The 18,753-nt window shown below is 43.2% G+C and overlaps 2 protein-coding genes across 3 annotated transcripts in view; both read right to left on the bottom strand.

Annotated features, from left to right (window-relative positions):
- LOC109470698 (sodium-dependent proline transporter-like) overlaps nucleotides 1-7,469 on the bottom strand; it is a 34,226-nt gene extending 26,757 nt beyond the window's left edge. Inside the window, exon 1 of the mRNA XM_019769730.1 lies at nucleotides 7,403-7,469. Within this exon, the coding sequence (XP_019625289.1) occupies nucleotides 7,403-7,423 (21 nt within the window). The 5' untranslated portion in view covers nucleotides 7,424-7,469. The remainder of the gene's footprint in view (nucleotides 1-7,402) is intronic.
- Nucleotides 7,470-11,164: 3,695 nt separating this feature from the next.
- The window catches only part of LOC109470696 (sodium-dependent proline transporter-like), a 23,552-nt gene continuing 15,963 nt past the window's right edge, over nucleotides 11,165-18,753 (bottom strand). For both annotated transcript variants that reach the window (XM_019769726.1, XM_019769727.1), the window contains exons 4-14: nucleotides 17,971-18,199; nucleotides 17,300-17,459; nucleotides 16,516-16,650; nucleotides 15,754-15,857; nucleotides 14,934-15,058; nucleotides 14,307-14,419; nucleotides 13,821-13,952; nucleotides 13,265-13,364; nucleotides 12,788-12,888; nucleotides 12,105-12,272; nucleotides 11,165-11,728 (exon numbers count right to left, since the gene is read on the bottom strand). In XM_019769726.1, the coding sequence (XP_019625285.1) occupies nucleotides 11,453-11,728; nucleotides 12,105-12,272; nucleotides 12,788-12,888; nucleotides 13,265-13,364; nucleotides 13,821-13,952; nucleotides 14,307-14,419; nucleotides 14,934-15,058; nucleotides 15,754-15,857; nucleotides 16,516-16,650; nucleotides 17,300-17,459; nucleotides 17,971-18,199 (1,643 nt within the window). In that variant the 3' untranslated portion in view covers nucleotides 11,165-11,452. The remainder of the gene's footprint in view (nucleotides 11,729-12,104; nucleotides 12,273-12,787; nucleotides 12,889-13,264; nucleotides 13,365-13,820; nucleotides 13,953-14,306; nucleotides 14,420-14,933; nucleotides 15,059-15,753; nucleotides 15,858-16,515; nucleotides 16,651-17,299; nucleotides 17,460-17,970; nucleotides 18,200-18,753) is intronic.

The following is an 18,753-nucleotide window of genomic DNA, read 5'->3' as shown; positions in this document are numbered from 1 at the left end:
TATATGCTGATGACGCTCTGTGTGTGATGACCGCAGGGACGTACGTACGGCTATGCACGTAAAGGGCTTGCCTCTTTCTCTCTATGTGAGCAGCACTGCAAATATCACGGTGCTTTTATGCAGGCGACCATGTGACGGGCCGAGGTAGCTGTACGTGTGCAGCAGTGGTGGCTGTGCTGCTTGTACTTTTCCACTACGTGATGGCGGAATACATTAGAGCACCACGTGACGGACTGTGCGCGGGAACAACACTCTTAAGGCATTCCTCGATTGGCACACGGGATTAAAACGTCTAATCTCCAAGCAGATACCTTTCGGTGGCAAAAAGACAGAATCAAATTGGTCAGGCAGTATCCATTAGCCAGAGAAGGTAGCCGGCCACCGACCGTGGGGGTAGCGACAAAAACGGCCATATATAAAAACGATCATTCCATCACAACCTCTGCTTGGAGAGTATAAAACGTTTACGTACCGTATTATCGGGTTTTACATGGGCACTATCTTAATACGAATCTGCATAATCAAACAAAGGCGGTTTGGTATGGCCAACACAATGGCCCCGGCAAACACAATGTATTTGTCATTCAAATATGCGACAGTCCGCCGAGCGCTATCTACACAGCCTTCAATCAAAGCTTTCAAAGAACGATAGAGCCCTGCATGTGTGAATTTGTCGCTCGTAAACCAAGGGAAGAAAATTAAAAGCACCACAAGCTAAGATCATCATGCAATCTTAAAAAACGGGCACATAGCATTGCCATAGAAAATTTCATGTGATACTTCTTGATTACTTCTAAGTAATTCGTCCCTCACAAATATTATGCAAAGTAATTTTGTTAATGCATCGGTCTCAACCTTTATTTAATCTGTTCCTACACGTAATACGTTTATAACTGGAAAATGGAATCTGGGTCCAATACCTGGGAGACCTGTGTGCCACGAAACGCACCGGTGGGGCATTCATTTAAAGGCATCCAGTGTAGTTTTTAGGGCTTGGAAGCCAGATTTTTCAAAGTCAATATTCTAGTAACTTATCTACATAATAAGTTGAAACAACACTGTCCCAATGTATATTGACATTCATGGAGCGAAAATCCTGACGAAAAATTGTTACTGGAAGGATCTAGATTGATTTTTAGGGTACCACCCATATGAATAAAGGACTCATTTTGGGGCCAAACCCAAAGTATGAAATGCAGAAAGTTTATTGCACGTTCTTGCCCGTAGACTAATATAAAACATTGGAATGGCGACGAAGATATGTCCTTGGGAAAATGAGCCAATAAAAAAGCTATAATGAAAATCCAGCTAGGGCGTTGGCTAAGTGAAGACGACCTTGTCAGAAGAGACAATATTTCCGTGAATGCCTGCATGTAAAGATAGGGGCATCATCGCTTCCTGACATGCGCAGACAGAGTGGCGCTAGGACGTCCTGACCGTAAGATGCGGGCCGCGGCAGGACTAGCCTCTACCAGGCTTCGGGAGGCGGCTGGAAAGAGTAGAAATTGGTCAAATAGAGAGATACCATGCCAAGGGAGTCGGGTCTGCTGGAGAGAACAGTTTGCCGCTCCCGACTATACTCTAGAGTGGACCAACTCCCTTGGCATGTTATCTCTCTATTCGGCCGATTTCTACTCTTTCCACCCGCCTCCCGAAGCCTGGTAGAGGCTACGCAAAATCGTCTGACTTCTACCTCCGGCTTCTTGTGACAACTTCACTGATAGACGCAGGAGATCAGGGGAGGCCACGACTACCCTGCGAACGTTACAAAGAGTTAGCCTCCACCAGGCCTTTCTACGGGAATACGGATCGTAGAATTCGGAAAAGAGAGTAAAATTGGCCCATGGAGTCCGGCCGCGGGGAGGTAGTTTCTTTCCCTCCGAACTGCGTGGCCAGTCAAACCTACAAGGCGGCCAAACTCCCCTGGCAAATATTCTCCTATATATATAGCCAGCGTAGTTAGTCTGGTGAAGACCACGGTGAAGACTATCAAAAAGTTCTGGCGACCCCCAGACGTACACCTTTGGAAAAGTTCGGCATTAGCTCTAATGAAGAGATAACCGGAGACTTTATTTACTACAAGGGTCAGACATAAATCGAGACAGTTATCCCGCGGGTATTATTTTTTAATCAAGGAATCATCATTGTTTTATAACAGAGCCAAGATCGATGGTGATATGATGTGCACTTTGAAGACATCAAATAGCATTAAGAAGGAAATACATTCAAGTTGCCAACCATTTAAAATAGGTCAATACGTGGTACTATGGACTAATTTACCGTACATGTACATGTCATCAACCATCTTAATGCTAACCATCTAATCTCCGTTCACACGATCCGTTAGATCAAGGACATCGTGTCTTAAATACAATGTCCTTGCTTGGACAGATAACACGAATCTCGGCTCACGTAGTCTAAATTACTCTCCAAGCAGAGGTTGTGGGGGAATGATCGTTAGCTTTTTATATACGGCCGTTTTTTTTGTCGCTACCCCCAACCGTCGGTGGCCGCGGAGCTTCTCTGGCTAATGGTTACTGCCTGGCCAGTTTGATACTGTATTTTTGCCACCGAAAGGGATCTGCTTGGAGATTAGCCTAAATGGCACATCCCACCGGGAGCCACATATCCGCGTGCCATCATTACCATCTCCGTTATATAGTCCATCACCCTTGTTCGGGGTGAACTAGTTCGACTGGACTGTGACCATTTGCACACATAACGTGTCCGGAGCGATTATTCACCCTACGTAATGGCTGCTGTCAAAACGACAGTAGGCTAGAACTTCAGACGTATGCGTGGCAACTGTGGCATTATTTTAGCATAGAATCCCTTGGCTTCTGAGCACAACTTTCTGACGGACTTTCTCTATATTATCGACATGTAACTGGACATTTTAATCAGCCATCATGCTTTGAAAACCACGAATAAAAAAAAAAGAAAGAAAGAAAGAAAGAAAGAAAGAAAGAAAGAAAGAAAGAAAGAAAGAAAGAAAGAAAGAAAAGGGAAGGAAAAGAAAAGAAAACCACGTCTCCTAAAATTATAAACCAAGGCTATCTTGAACACCTGTTATAATAACAAATAACATTAACAACACACATTTACGTGGCCGTGCATATTTCTTCTTTGCTTGAAACACTCCAAGATTGATAAGGGTACTAATCGTGGGTACTAATTAAGCTATACGAAGACGCCTGCGACCTACTTACTGAAATTACGGTAATACGTTCCGCCGACGGCCAGGTCTAAACGCTTCCTGGAGTAGCGTGTAGGATTTTCATGGGCGGTTTTCTGTCTTAAAAGAACATTTATAAGGCGCGTTGTGTCACATTTCGCACGGAACATTAGGTTCATTTATGAACCACGATCGATTCTTGACCCCTACGTGACGTTTAGCGGCCGATTTATTCTTTCTTACGCAAAGGTTGGATGGGAAGTTTTGGAACGACTTTAAAAAGTACCGTAAAAAGAAAAAAAAAAGTTAGAAAGAAGGACAGTTTCGAAATTTTCTTGCTCATACACTAGTAGTATACTAATCTATGTTATGCGCTTGCTATGTTTGGCAACTCTCAAGGTCATCAATCAGGCATGGAGCTATTTTGGGTGCCTCTACGTTTTGATGCAAAGTTATAAATCAGACGACGTATTTTCGAAGAGTTCTAAGACGGAAGTTGGCCAGGTTGTTAATGGTAAAACAGGTCGACGGGTTACCTAGGTACCTGAACAAAATCGTTACCATATTGTTACATTCAAATGTCTACTCTGCCTGTTCAACCGGTATATAAGTTCCCTTCGGTGTTAACTATTTCATATTCACCATAACTATTTTGTCGCTGCTTTACTCAAGTTACGATCTTTCACCCAAACATCTGCTTGGAGATTAGGTTGTCGACTAGAACATCCATCGAAGCGGGCACAACAGCTTACGTATCGGCGGATCGTGCGTTCAGTGTGTGAACAGGTTAAAATCATGTATGACATAAAGCTTATTTCTGGACGCATATTCATGAGTTGGTGCGCCATAATCCTAGGGACAATGGACCTATATCAATTAACGACATATCCCCTATATCCCAAGTAAAACAATACACGCGTTCGTGAAAGGACAGATTAAACTACTTGCTTGGTTTTTTTTTTATGTTGACAGGATTATCGTCGGATTAAGTCGCCCACCTTAATTGTATATCTTTGGTCTGATCCGAGGCTAGATGTCGTATTATCGACACCTTTTAAATCTTGAGAAGTTGAGACAACCCCGACAGAGAAGACAGGATTATAATATCGGAGTAACTCGGCGGACCATTACAGGTGTATTTGGTCAATTTCTACTCTATCATCCGCTTTCCGAAGCCTGGTTCTTGGCTTGGCTAGTCAACGCACCCAAAACGGCAAAATGTACTCTCTAGCGGACCAACTTCCTCGGCATGCTATCTCTCTATTTGACATGTTTGACCAATGTCTACTCTTTCAAGCCGCTCCCGAAGCCTGGTAGAGGCTACGTAGTCACCCATACCCAGCTTGTAGGGATGGATTCCAGGCTACCTGCCCACATTTGGTCCACCACATACTGTGACTGTTTCGACTACGGGCCACCCGGATTGAAAGCCGGTAACTGATAAGTTTTCCCTGGAACCCAACTGGGTTTTGGTATTGCGACGGGGTCCTCTTGCACATGTAACGTCTACCAAAGAAGGACAACCACTAGTATTTAGCAGGTTTGACATCTGCTTTCGATTCGTCGTTGTCTTTTCGGGTGTTTCGTTACAAATCCCCTGGGAGATCTACATCGAGGTCAAGGGTCACTCATGACTAATCTCCATAGCCGGTATAACCGCCTTTCGGCGTAACACACCAGCTTCGCAGGCACGCGGCGCGGCGGCAGCTGGCTATATTACACCGATCGACTTGTTACACCTAACCCTTGAACTTCTAGCTCTAGACATTGTTTAAAGCTATCTATTGACCATGCCCCTACTGTACTTGGTGACAGTGAGTTCCACTCTGCGATAGTTCTAGTTCTAGTTCTAGGAAAGAATGAATTCTTGAACACTGTTGTGATGTTGGGATGGAAGCTCGTAACTTTTTTTTTCGATTGGAGGTTGACATCTTCGACTCATGTACAACGTTATCATTAGATAGCTTAGCCTTTGAACAATGTTTAGAGTTAGATGTTCAAAGGTTAGGTGTAACAAGTCATTCGGTGTAATGTAGCCAGCTGCCGCCGCGCCGCGTGCCTGCGAAGCTGGTGTGTTACGCAGAAGGGCGGTTATGCCGGTTATACCGATACAGATACAGAACGTCACGCAAAGGCATGTATAACAGTACTGCCATGTATTTCTGCTGACAGTGAGAAATATGAGTAAACTTGACCTCTGCCTTGTAACTACGTGAAGTCTTGTACCTGTCTACTCCAGCTACATTCCTTTACACTGTTGCCAAGTACAAAGGTCAAGTACAAGATTTCTGCCATGGTAGTTGTCGTCTGTCGCTACTCTCCAAGCAGAGGTTTGGGTTATTTTTGGCGTGTTTTTAGGCTTTTTATATATCAATGGTTTATTTTTTGCATTAAAACACAACACCCGATCGGGGTTTCTTTTTTGCACTGGAATTTTTTTTCGGGGTTGGGATGAAAAACATTTCCAGTGCAAAGAAGAGACGCCAAAAATAACCCAAAACCCAAACCTCTGCTTGGAGGGTAGTCTGCCACTTGGGTGTTGGGTTAACAAAGATATGTACCCCCTGTGGGCCTGTACACTGGCAATCAAAAACAATCATCTTTTCAACTGCAATTAGCCCTCGGGCAAGTATTTGCAATAAACTTTCTATTAAAAAAACAAGTGTTTATTTAGATCAAGGAGGTTTAAAATCAAGACCTTTTGATTCTACACTTCCTTGTTTAGATCACGTTCTAGGAGTGGTGCATGGTTAGCCTCTACCAGGCTTCTGGAGACGGCTGGAAAGAGTAGAAATCGGTCAAAATTATAGAGAGATAATAGGCATATAATATACTGAGGGAGTTGATCCGCTCAAGAGTACATTTTACCGCACCCGGGTGACCGATTTCTACTGTTTCCAGCCGTCTCCCGAAGCCTGGCAGAGGCTAGTTCATGGTGGCTTCGGGGGCCTTTGCCAATGTAATAATTTCAATCAAACGAAAAGGCCACACGAACGATTAACAAACTTGGGGAATCCCCGTAGCGCAGGGTGGGTTCGGATCAAATTACAAGGTCAACCACAGATGGAAATTATCGATGACCTCATTATCTTCCTGGTGCCAGATTCGACACGTAATCACCACCAGTGGTAACGTAAACATCCGCCATGGTGAGATCAGGAAGAATTTAATACGTATTAGTATTAAAACTATTACGGGTCAAAAATGACAAGAGGACTGAGTGTAGCCTCTACCAGGCTTCGGGAGGCGGCTGGAAAGAGTAGAAATCGGCCAGAGATAACATGCCAGGGGAGTTGGTCTGCTGGGAGAGTTTGTTCATGTTATCTCTCTTTTGGCCGATTTCTACTCTTTCCAGCCGCCTCTCGAAGCCTGGTACTAGTGGTAGAGGCTAGACTGAGTGTGGAGAATGAAACGTGAGTACCAGAGGTCAAGAAAGAAAATACAGTTGGCATTTCCCGCAAAGCTTGCTCAGTGGGATGCCCTTTTATTGTACACAGTGAATGCAAACGGATTAGTCTGTTGAATTCCTGTGATGATTGTCTCGTTTCCCCGCTTGGCCACACACACAACATTATATTCTGACCTAGCAAATATCTCTTATGCTCTCTATTTAGAGCCAGTCGCACTGCAATAATTGAAACCATATGCACTACTTGTAGCTCTACAGTGTTTGTGACTGAGCACAGAAAAACAGCATGAAGTGACTGTTGTGTGCATGATAACACGTTCGTTGACGCAAGGAGCTTTCCTGGTTGGCGTGATCATCATTTGCAAGACAATTGTAACACCCTCCACTGAGTGATCTAACCTTTAGTAACCTATAGTATCTGCAACAGATGTTGGAAGCAGAGAAACGTATTGAAAACGAAATACCCGCGCTACATAAATTTTATACATGAAGATTCCAACTCTGTGACGTTTCATCACTTTTAGTTCACGCTGTGTATCCAAAGTTTAACCCACGTGGATGTTTAATAGTTTGGTCACATTGATCACATTAATAGTAGGCATACCTCCATGGAGCTTCTATTGATAGAAGCTCCTTTAGTAAGTTATTGCTGTAGTCTTTTTCCCTGTTTATTCATGACCTGTACTTAGCTAGCCGGGGTGCCAGACCCACAGCACACTAGGCTAATACTTAGCCTGCAAGAGCATAAACATTCAAACTATATATTATTCTTTCATCATTCATAATCGTCACGTGCATGAAAAGTTGAGGGGCCAAACCTTCCCGATCTTGCATCCCATCTTGAACGTAGTACCACACACAGACAGCGATCTAGACTAGTTGTGGCTGAAAACTTCCCTGGAAAAGTCGTGTAGGTGACCTCCTACCCCTCCCCTTGCTGCAGCTGGAATGCTGGAATGCTGAGTTGTTTTCTTGGAATGGAGGCGGGCTGTGGCGGGCGGAATTTGCATGCGCGCCGTACAGAGGTCACCCCTTGGGAAATCATGGGTATGGGCCAGATGGGCGATACCATTGATAACTTGGGGGTGGGGGTCGGATGAAGGGAAAGGTATTTTTATGTAGCCTCTACCAGGCTTCGGGAGGCGGCTGGAAAGAGTAGAAATCGGCCAAATACTGATAGAGAGATAGCATGCCAAGTGGTCTGCTGGAGAGAACAGTTTGCCGCTTCCGGACGGAGGTGGTTCAGTGGATCGGTAGTTGAAATCCAGATATTTACCACAGCATTACGTTAACTCAAGGAGGACAAAGCTGTTTAGGGATCATACCTTTTGGCAAATTCGTAACATTACAAGTTCAAGATCACGCTATGGAACTTAGAAGAATATTGCGCTGCTAAAATAATAGCTCACCACGTATTATTACATTTTCATCATTACAAAGAAGCGAGAAGAAGTCGGAGCTACATACAATGTACTAGATGATAGCTCTCACTAGCTTGTTCTTATTCATTGTAAAGTGCTCATTTTCTGTGACATATACTTACTCAAAATATACTTACAGTACCGTATGATACTTACTTTATAATACTTACTTGCTTATTTTCTGTGACATATGACGTTTTGTAACTGTTATCAAAATTGTACAAAATAAATCTTCATTCATTCACGTAAAACTCCTTATCTTAAAAAGTTTTCTTTCTGGTGAAATTATACGTTCCGCAAGGTCAGTAGCCCGGGTCTATGACGCATCTAAAAAATTGCAAGTGAAAAACAACTCGCCCCCATATTGATCGATCACGGCACAAATGTCGTCACTGATTATTCGGTACGCCCACTTCAGGGCACGATGATCTAAAGTTACTAAAGATGTAATTTGAGAACGGGAAGCGGGGGCGTCTTGGTTTGAATCAGGTTTGCAATAACAGGGGGTAGTCTGCTATTACAGATCTTTCGCTCCCCAAGACATCTTTTTTTTAACAACATAGAAACGTACAGGACACAGTGGTGGGCAACTCTAGCAGGTTGCTCATCTTAGCCCCAACACTGACAAAGAAAGCTACGTACAATGGCAATATGATAATAACAAAACAGCAACAAGTACCAAAACAGCAAATAACAAAACAGCAAATGGGCCATACAAACGATAACATGTCATCAATTTCATCATTTGCTAGCATGTAGCTTCGCCAGTTTCGGAGAGAAAAAAATTAGGTAAGTAAATTGGGGATAGTCTAGCATGTGAAAAATATATCTCTTACTTGCCTTGTGTTTATAACGGGTTAATGTTATAATGTACCGAAAATATAAGTCCGCATTTAAATGACCCTTTGAAGAGTGACGTCGACGATGTTTTGAAACGGTCCAGTTCGGGATGACGAATTATAAAAGTTGTATGACCTTTACCTGACGTCATCAGTGAGTGATACATTGTCGTGTTTGCTGTTATGGGCCGATTGGTTTTTCTAGGTAATAAAGAATTCATTGGGCAAAAAAATGAGTATCCATTGATTAGAATGTTAATTGAGTGACCTACGTGTCGGTCTACCCTTCTCAGCGAACCAAGGTCTTTACACAAACTTTTCAAAGGATGGGTGAGGAGTTGTTTGATTTAGCCACGTAGCGAGTGAAAATGAAACTGCAGGTGTAAGCTCTTTAATAACGCACACAGTTAGCAAACGCGTTATGTCCAGTCGAAAGATAGTGACTGTACGAGTACTGCTATGACGTCCCTTTTCTTTATCAACAAAGTGTATTTTGTATTTCGAACCTCAGTGGGCAAACCGAACAGTATCACCAACTCGGAACATTAGCCTCTACCAGGCTTCGGGAGGCGGCTAGAAATAGTAGAAATAGGCCAAATAGAGAGATAGCATGCCAGAGGAATTGGTCGGTTGGAGAGAACAGTTTGCCACACCCGAAAACAGGTCTCTCTATCGGACCAACTCCCCTGGCATGTTATCTCTCTATTTGGCCGGTTTCTACTCTTTCCTGCCGCCTCTCGAAGCCTGGTAGAGGCTATCGGAACATCAGTATGACACAAAAAGCAGACTAGAGCCCAAAACTCAGTTCTCACTGAATTTTATTCTTTGGTATTGATAGCTAATACAATCTTTGCTCCGGTATCTATCTTTGAATATGATACACCTCATTTGACCGCGTAAAAAACACACACTATTAGTAAAGGCTGACGGTACAACAGCAAATTAACACCTAGAACAAGATACACACACAGATTGAATAAAACTTCACCGTGCAATGTATGAAAACAAGGAGCTATAGAAACATCTCTACCTTCAGCCGGGATCTACCGACAAGACAGGCTTGACACGCACAGAAAATATATCATTTCAAATTCTCCTAATACCTGATCTTTTCAAACGTTAGAAATGTGTCAGCCACATTCGTATTTGTGGAGAAAAGGTAACTGTACATTGTGCAATGGAAATATATATTTATATGTATATATTCAGCTCCTCTGATCAGTTATAAAACTCTTAAAATATACCTCCTTTGAAAGATAGAACTGGAAATATCCCTATAGTAAAAAAAAAACTATTAATATCAAGGTTGGTTTCGATTCCAATTTAAAACTAGAAGTTTATATGATGCCACGGGCTTTCGGCAGTATTACAGTTTTAAGTAATATTGTATACATAAAGTATTTGTTATATCTGTCTCATTAGGTAGAATCTTGCATAGTTTTAAAGACATGATTGTCAGTACATTGCTCGTCCAAACTTCCACACGGCCCAATTCCTCAGTTCTTGCGAAACAAGCTAGATCTTCAATCAAACTGCCCAATCAAATGTACAGGTACACAACAAGTCTATGTCTGAGATTCGATAGAAGTCCATATATACAGATAAAAGCGAATATTGTATTACTGTATTTGTTAAAACATTTTCAAAATGCTTCTGACATACAGTGGCAAGTGTAATAATAACCGTAACAGTTTGTTGTCCATATTAATGCTATTTTTCACCCAAAATACGTGGTATACAATGCATATAGAAGGAACAGGTTGATTTGAGGTGCTGTCGGTTAGATGATTATTTCGCGCCAATCACATAGAGTTATCTTGCTATTGCAAGTTGTGTTCATTGTGGCTCATGTTTCATGTTATTACACTTAAAGGTAATCATGCTTTGGTAGTGAAGAGTGTCGATTTTCAGATCTTTTCTCGGTTACACTGTATGCAAACCACAAACCACTTGATGTAGGGACAATATGCATGGAGAAGAAACTTAGCTATAATACTATGGTAAGCTGCATAGAAAATATACAAAGCATCATATCTTTCTGGACTATGCATAACAAAAAAAAATCTTAACGTATATATTCTATAAACATTACGTCCATCGTATCAAATCCCGTGCCGTTCTCTTTTCAAAGCTGGTTAACATTTTGTGCTCTGGCCACGTGGCCTTAAAGAAACTGTCCATAATTGTTGGATCGCAAATTTTATTGTATCGTATCAGCTCAAGTTTCTAACTTTACACTTCATTCAAGTGGCCTTGAAACAAACCTACCATAAATTGATGGAGAAACAGAAAACAAAATTTTCCCGTAGGCCTCAACATAAATTGATGGATCGCAACTTTTACTCTATCTTATTCTATCGTATCCACACACATTTTCTAACTCCACAGACCTGCCTGCACGAAATCCAATCCTTAAGCTCACCTAAAAGGATACGTAAAGGTTCATTTTCCACTCTTCTCAACATTTACGCATGCTTTAATCTGTGCTTAACCGCACCTTAAAGGATACGTAAAGGTTAACTTTTTCTTTTCACTCTTGTCAACATTTACGCATGCTTTAATTAATCTGTGCTTAAAGATTGGACTTCTTGTAGCGCTGTTTACGTATCTACAGCCTGGAGCTGTAGGAGGTATCGTTGATGCTCCCACCATTGCGGATCGGGTCCTGCTGCAGACTCCGCGGATCGTACAGCGGGTAGCGGTTGATGCTGCGCGGGTCGTACAGCGGCGGCTGGTCGCCGGTGCGGCCGTTCTCCATCGCCACAGGGTCGTAGATGGTGCTGGCGGGGTTGTCCAGGCCCTCCGTACTCTTCCACTCCTTCTGCTCCCCACTGATGATGGCCGGGCCCCACTTTTCATCGGGAGTGATGGCCTTACGGAAGCGCTGGAGTAAACGGAGAATAAAAGAATGTTTTTTTTATCCCAACATTTCATGAATAGAAATGGTAAAGGCACACATTTTATGCCGCCGCCAACACAGAGGACAAATACAGGACAGGACAATACTCATTCTTACTTGAGTTAAGTGAGGAAAGCCGTGTAAAGTACTAAGCTTTCGAAAATAGTTTCAGGTTGGTAGAGTATACACGTTTGTCAGAGCTTCTGACTGGAGTTCTGCTTCTCGACGCTATGTAGCCGATGTAGGTGTCTGATAGACACGGACGCGTCGGCACTTTAGTTGAGAGAATTGGTTGTGTAAAAGAAAACTCTTGTATCCTAGTACTAAACCTGTGAGCCAGTATGCAGTTTGAAGACCTTACCTCTGCGAAAGACCCCTTGTTCTTGAACACCTCGATGACGCCGAAGAGAGGGATCATGAGGATGGAAAAGAAGGCCATGAGCAGGCCCAGGGTGACTGCCCAGCTGGGGTACGCGATGCCGTTATACACCACAGGCGAGTACTGCACCAGCGAGAAGATGAAGATAAACTGTGGAGGGGGAACACAAGAAAAACATCAGTAGAATTCAACATGAAACTAGAAAAATAACATTTGCAAAGCAAATGCATAACGTTAATACCTTTGCATATGGTCTACTCTGTCAATTCTTATTCAAACACATTCATATGTATGGTCAGACAGGAGTTTAAATCCCTCCTGCGTATAAAATTGCAACATGATGTAACCCAACTCTAGTTACCATGTTAACAGTCGGTCTGGTTTAGGTCATTGAGGTCATTGTTTGGAGAAGAAGATGAAGACGAAACGTACCAAAAACAATATGTTTTCCTTCGGTAAACATCACCCACAAATTGTATTCACGCCTTTATTATATTGGTATGATCAAGGGTCAACTATATACCAGTGTATCTGGTACAATTAAGAACAAACATGAGCTATCAAAATCCGATATACTGCTGCAGTGCCACAAAGAGCGAACGTCTGAAGCATCTCTAGTTCTCTACCACGACAAAAAGGCTTAGGCTTGTATCTCAGACACTCACCAACATCAGTCCTGGCGAGATGATCATCCAGCAGGCCTTGAAGTAGATGTTGGGCTCGTACCCGATCATTTCCTTGATGTCCGCGCTGAAGCGCTTGATTCCTGTGAAACAAAGTTAAACACAGAATAAGCATGGATAATAAAACCGAAACATATCCCTTTTTTATAGTAACATCGTCCCTGTGTAGCTATATAGTTAAGACTGTCTGGTGTGAGGTAGAGGTTGGCCTGGCTATTAAACACAGGGACAAGAAGAAGAAGAAGAAAAAGAAGAAGGAGAGGAAGGAGAAGAAGAAGGAAAGAAAAAGAAGAGGGGAAGAAGAAGAAGAGGGAGAATGGGAAGGAGAAGGGAAAGAAGGAGAAGAAGAAGAAAAAGAAAAAGGGAAAGAAAAAGAAGGAGAAGAAGAAGAAGAAAAGAAAAAGTAGAAGTAGAAGTAGAAGAAGAGGAAAAATGATTTCGTACTGCCAAGACACGTACCGTAGATCCAGGAGATTCCGATGGCCATGAAAAGTGCGGTGATGATCAGGCAGAATCCGGCACTGTACCAGTTCATCATCTCCAGCCAGAAGATTCCAGCCTAAATCATAAACACACAGATCGAACAAATAAACAAACAAACAAACAAACAAACAAACAAACAAACAAACACTCAACTACAATCTCAAAGGTTGTTACGACCAAGATCATCATTGCTGTAGAAACCCAGTGCCTTGCGATACTTGCCTGCTGAGAGTCTTAAGACTCCAATGGTCGTTTTTATTTCAACTATGAGCATTTTTCTGAGACCTACAACCGCAAGTAGATCAGAACGTAGTAGCTATCAGAAAACTGCACTTGGTTGAAAAAACAAACGTCGTAGTCTGCAATGGCCTAGCCTAGATGCCATCAGTTTTGCAATGGGTCTCTTGCACTCGCTACTGGTATACCCAGAAAAAAATCGACAATGGATATGTAGGCTAACATAGGGCGTTTTAGGCCACGACACTTAATGTCAGAGGACAGTAGACGGTCAAATGTGTCCACACGTACGTACCTGGGTACACTGGGTCAGGCCGAGGAGGTAGAGAACGACACAGATGGCCAGCAGCACCCAGGTCTTGCTCTTCCGCAGCAAGGTCGGGTACTCGTCAGACAGGGCGGTCACGATAGTCTCCAGCATCACGAACTGTGGGGAAACAACGTGATTGAAGCCGTGATGAGATTACATCGTGTCGATAATGCTAGGTAGCCTGGTTACCAAACCGATTATAGCTCCTGAGTCCTACAGCCTCTCCGCAAATAGCTCCCGAGTCCTACAGCCTGTAGGAATGTAGGACTCGGGAGCTATAATAGGTTTGGTAACCAGGCTAGATGCTAGGGTCGGTTAGGTATCCCTATACCGGACGTACGTTTACATACTTTCTGTACACCCTATACTATACTGATATCTCACCGGCAAATGTCGTAGCGTGCAATGCAACCAAAACGACGTCCAAATCATGGTCATTGATCTTTACACTACTATTAAAAAATTCTGTACCTGACTGTCCAGGCCAAGGGTCAGCAGCATGAAGAAGAACAGGATGGACCACAGAGGCGAGATCGGCATGAGAGTCAGGGCTTCAGGGTAGGCGATGAAGGCCAGACCAGATCCTGGGGATAAAACAGTTGTAACGATTTATGATGAAAAAAGTAGTATAATAGGCAACCTCTTTCTTTATCACACGATGGTGGTACTCTGGGGGCTTAGCCTGGTTACCAAACATATTATAGCTGCCGAGGCCTACATCCTCTCCGCATAGAGGACTCGGCAACTATAATAGGTTCGGTAACCGGTGGGTAACCAGGCTACTGGAGGCTATCATGGCCGTCAGGAGTGGTGATTTTACTAACGATTACTAGTTACTAGATTGTTGCAGTGTATAGAAACAAAAGCAACTTGCATCTTGGTCATCGAATCGAAAAGCGTACTTGCTCGGCTGCACACTTTACCTAAGCCCAACTTCACTTGATCGCATTGTTTCTCTATATTTGTAGTAAAGCAAATCCAAAAGCTGAGAAAGGCATCGTCGCATATTGCATTGTTCACATGTCTAGCGTTGTGTTGGATACAAAGTTTCAACACGTACACGGTACATGTATGAAGGCTATGATTATTTTTCCTTACCGCTGGCCACCACCTTCCCGACCGGCATGTTCAGCTCGTGCGACATGTAGCCGATGTAGGAGAAGATGGCGAAACCGGCGAACACGCTGGTGCCGCAGTTGGACAGGGCGATGATCACAGCGTCCCTGTGGAACAGCACATTTTTTATTTTATACAATGTTTGTGTTTTATAATGTATGTAAGAGGACTCCAGGAAGAGTAGTGGTTGTCACTAATTGGAAGTTCCTGAAATAAACAAAGAGCAGACAAAGCACAGCACACACTGTTTGTTATGTTGGTCAAGACTTGAGTTTAAAGTAAATTCGGATATATGTTCACGATCTGTTTTAAAACACACATATCAGGATCATAAGTATAAGATATTGCAGTATTTGGTCTCTCCTGTGGAAATACTTCGAATATTTCGCTTGATCTATGAGTGCGTCACCGCGTATGCATTGTTCTGTTTGAATGTTGGAATCATAAACAAACACTTGATATTATTGTTGTGGTGTTAGGATAGATGGAGACCATTTACGGAAGTTGGGGCATGCATGTACACTAGCAAGTCACCATCTTTGTTCAATCTAGATTCAGACGGTTTTGTCCAGGAATGATCCACAAGTAATATTACAACTGTCTCCATGTTTTTGACATTCCTGTGGTCATAATAACTGTTCTATACATACAGTAACGTAACGTAACGTAACGTAACGAGACGACGTAGCTCTTTGTATCTTTCCACAAATTTCATGTCGCAATTTCTGTGTACATGGCAGTTGATCGAATTAAACTGAACCTGAACTTGAACTAGCGCGGGCTAATTCAGAAGTGGCTGTACCTGTGACAGTTGTTGTTGAACTTGTTGTAGCTCGACATGGCCAAGATTCCTCCGAAGGCCACTCCCAGGGAGTAGAAGATCTGGGACGCTGCATCGTACCACACCTGGAAAACCGGGGAAAATTCGTCACGAAAAGAACATATAGAAATAAAGGCATTGACGCATTCGACATTGTTCACTTAGTCTATCTGTAGCGGTACCAACACTGGCCAAAGTGACATTTCAAACTCAAGCCTATTCTGACTTCCACGCTATGCGATTTAAAAATGCCAAGTCTTGTACAATCTGCACTTATTTTCGGTATCTTATGTTCTGTATCTGTATAGCCAGTATAACCGCACTTCGGTGTAACACACCAGCTTCGCAGGCACGCGGCGCGGCCACAGCTGGCTACGTTACACCGAGCAACTTGTTACACCTAACCCTTAACATCTAACTGTAGTCTAAACATTGTTTAAAGCTATCTAATGACAATGCCCCTACTGTACTTGGTGACAGCGAGTTCCACTCTGCGATAGGAAAGATTGAGTTTTGAACACCTCAATCCTTGGTTGAAACTTTATTTTTTTCAATATAAACATAGCAGACAAAAGTCTGAATTGCGTTAGTATTTACACGCCATTGAGCTCATTTTAAATCATAATACACAAACTGTGGGTATTTACAGTTTTAAAAGTAAAGTTGATAAGTCTGGTTCTTAAAGCCAAGACTACGTTGACTTTCAACCAACAGGAGAATGCCACGACTGTTTTGATGACTCACCTGCGAATCCTTGAGCCGATTGAAGTCCGGCTTTATGTAGAAGATGATCCCTTCTCTAGCCCCGGGTAATATCGCCCCGCGGATGAGCAGGATGATCAGTACGATGTACGGGAACGTGGCCGTAAAGTACACAACCTGGGAACGAGAGGGGGCGTCACATTGACACAATACGTCACAATAACGTTATCATGATTTTCCGGGTCACAATTGTTATTAACAATGCGTAACCGCTGCCAATAATCCTACAATGTAGGGCTGGGCGGTAACGAAGAAGACGAAGAAGAAGGTGATTACACGAATGCCAGCAGCTTAGAAAACCTGCCTTACTGACAATTTTCATATAAAGCACTACCCAACGTATTGTGAGGGAGTATGAGAATTGAAAGATTACATTACAGTATATTTGAAGAGGTTAATCAGTCACGTAAGACTAGAGTTAGTAGAGTCTAGATCTAGTCTCGTGTCCTCGCGAGACTAGGTTATTCCGCGATCAAGACGACTTTTAAAACAGTCACTGATTGATGAATATCCTACTAACTACATTACTGTACGTCGAAGAAGGTTAGACATCCAGGTAATACGATACGCCAAAAAGCAGTTAATCAATCAATAGTTTGTGCTTATAAACCCTCATTTCCCCTCTGGTCTCTCAGTCACTGACGAAAGCTAGTGGATACTAGCTGAAACGTCTGACCGTTTCCAAAATCATATCCAGTTGCTTGAGTAACTGCTTTTTGGCGTACATTTCTGTACTTTTTGTCCCAGAGCAGAAGTTGACTCCTACCTTGCCCGATGACTTGACGCCCTTGCACAGGCAGGCGAAGACGATTATCCAGGCCAGCAGCAGAACCAGCGCCAGCTCCCAGCTCATGGTGCCGGTGTGCTCGATCCCCCGCACGGTCGTCCCGTTACCCAGGTCCACGGAGTACTTCAGAACACGCTCACTGAGGCAAGGAAAAACATCCGCCATCAAAGTTTGTTCATTTCATGTACATGTATAATGGTAAGCAGCTACTCTAGCTTTGTCCTGACAAAATGTAGCCCAACACTGCTACAGTACTAGTTTGTTTGTTTGTGTAGGATCTCCATTAGTGTGAATTTCACACTACTCTTCCTGGAGTCCGTAGTGAAGAATCATTTGATTAGTGAATAACAGTACTAGTATGTATTTGGACCAGCGCACACCGGGGCATGCCCATACTCTTTTTGCCACGATGACAAACGTCTGGTTCAGGCCATTGACCTTATTTGTTTGGAGAAGAAGAAGAAACAGAGCAAAAGCAATGTTTTCCTTCTTCGTGATTACTGTATTTTATTTTATGTGGAGCAATAAGCAAGTGAACGTCTGTGTTATAAGTCTGTAACGTGTTTTTAAGGCTCCAGGAAGAATAGTGAGTATAAACGTATACTCACTAATGGAGATCATTCAAATAAACAAATAAACTGGAGACTTACTGGAAGTACTCCTCGCTGGGGCTGATGCGGGTGTAGTTCTCGGTCTTGTTGGTTGCGTTGGCGACGGCGGAGGTCTCCACGCAGTTCGGGGTGTTCCACCAGTTATTACACGTGCGCCAGGGGAGCATGCTGGTGAAGCTCGCGAACATGTAGTACAGGGACCAGGCGATGATCATGTTGTAGTAGATGCACACCAGGCCGGAGATGATGCACATGGCGATGCCGATACCTGAAATATAACAATGAAAACCACGTAAATACATCTGTGTTATCAACATCAAAGAGACAAAGTATTATGCTGGGAATATCATTATAAGATTTGGAAGCAATGCCCCGAAGGGAAAGTTGAAAAAGTTGGTCCGCCAGGGAGAACAGTTTGCCGCACCCGAAAATTGTACTTTCTAGCGGACCAACTCCCCCGGCATGTTATCTCACTATTTAGCCAATTTCTACTCTTTCCAATCGCCTCCCGAAGCCCGGTAGAGGCTAGATTAACGGTACATATAATTACTTCATCCCTGGTGAGTGGAGTAGAGTCTCTGCCCTGCAGTTTTTATATGTTCTGCCAGAGGACGCTAACACTCTGCGCTCTCTCTCTCTCTGCTCTCCTCTCTTCCCTCTCTTTCTTTCTCTCTCTCTCTCCCTTTCCCTCTCCCTCCCTCTCTCTCTCTCTCTCTCTCTCTCTCTCTCTCTCTCTCTCTCTCTCTCTCTCTCTCTCTCTCTCTCTCTCTCTCTCTCTCTCTCTCTCTCTCTCTCTCTCTCTCTCTCTCTCTCTCTCTCTCT

This window comes from Branchiostoma belcheri, unplaced genomic scaffold, assembly GCF_001625305.1.
Source record: "Branchiostoma belcheri isolate BF01 breed outbred unplaced genomic scaffold, Haploidv18h27 scaffold23, whole genome shotgun sequence".
Taxonomy (NCBI): domain Eukaryota; kingdom Metazoa; phylum Chordata; class Leptocardii; order Amphioxiformes; family Branchiostomatidae; genus Branchiostoma; species Branchiostoma belcheri.
The sequence above is the reverse complement of the archived record's forward strand: the minus strand, read 5'-3'. Positions and strand labels throughout refer to the sequence as shown.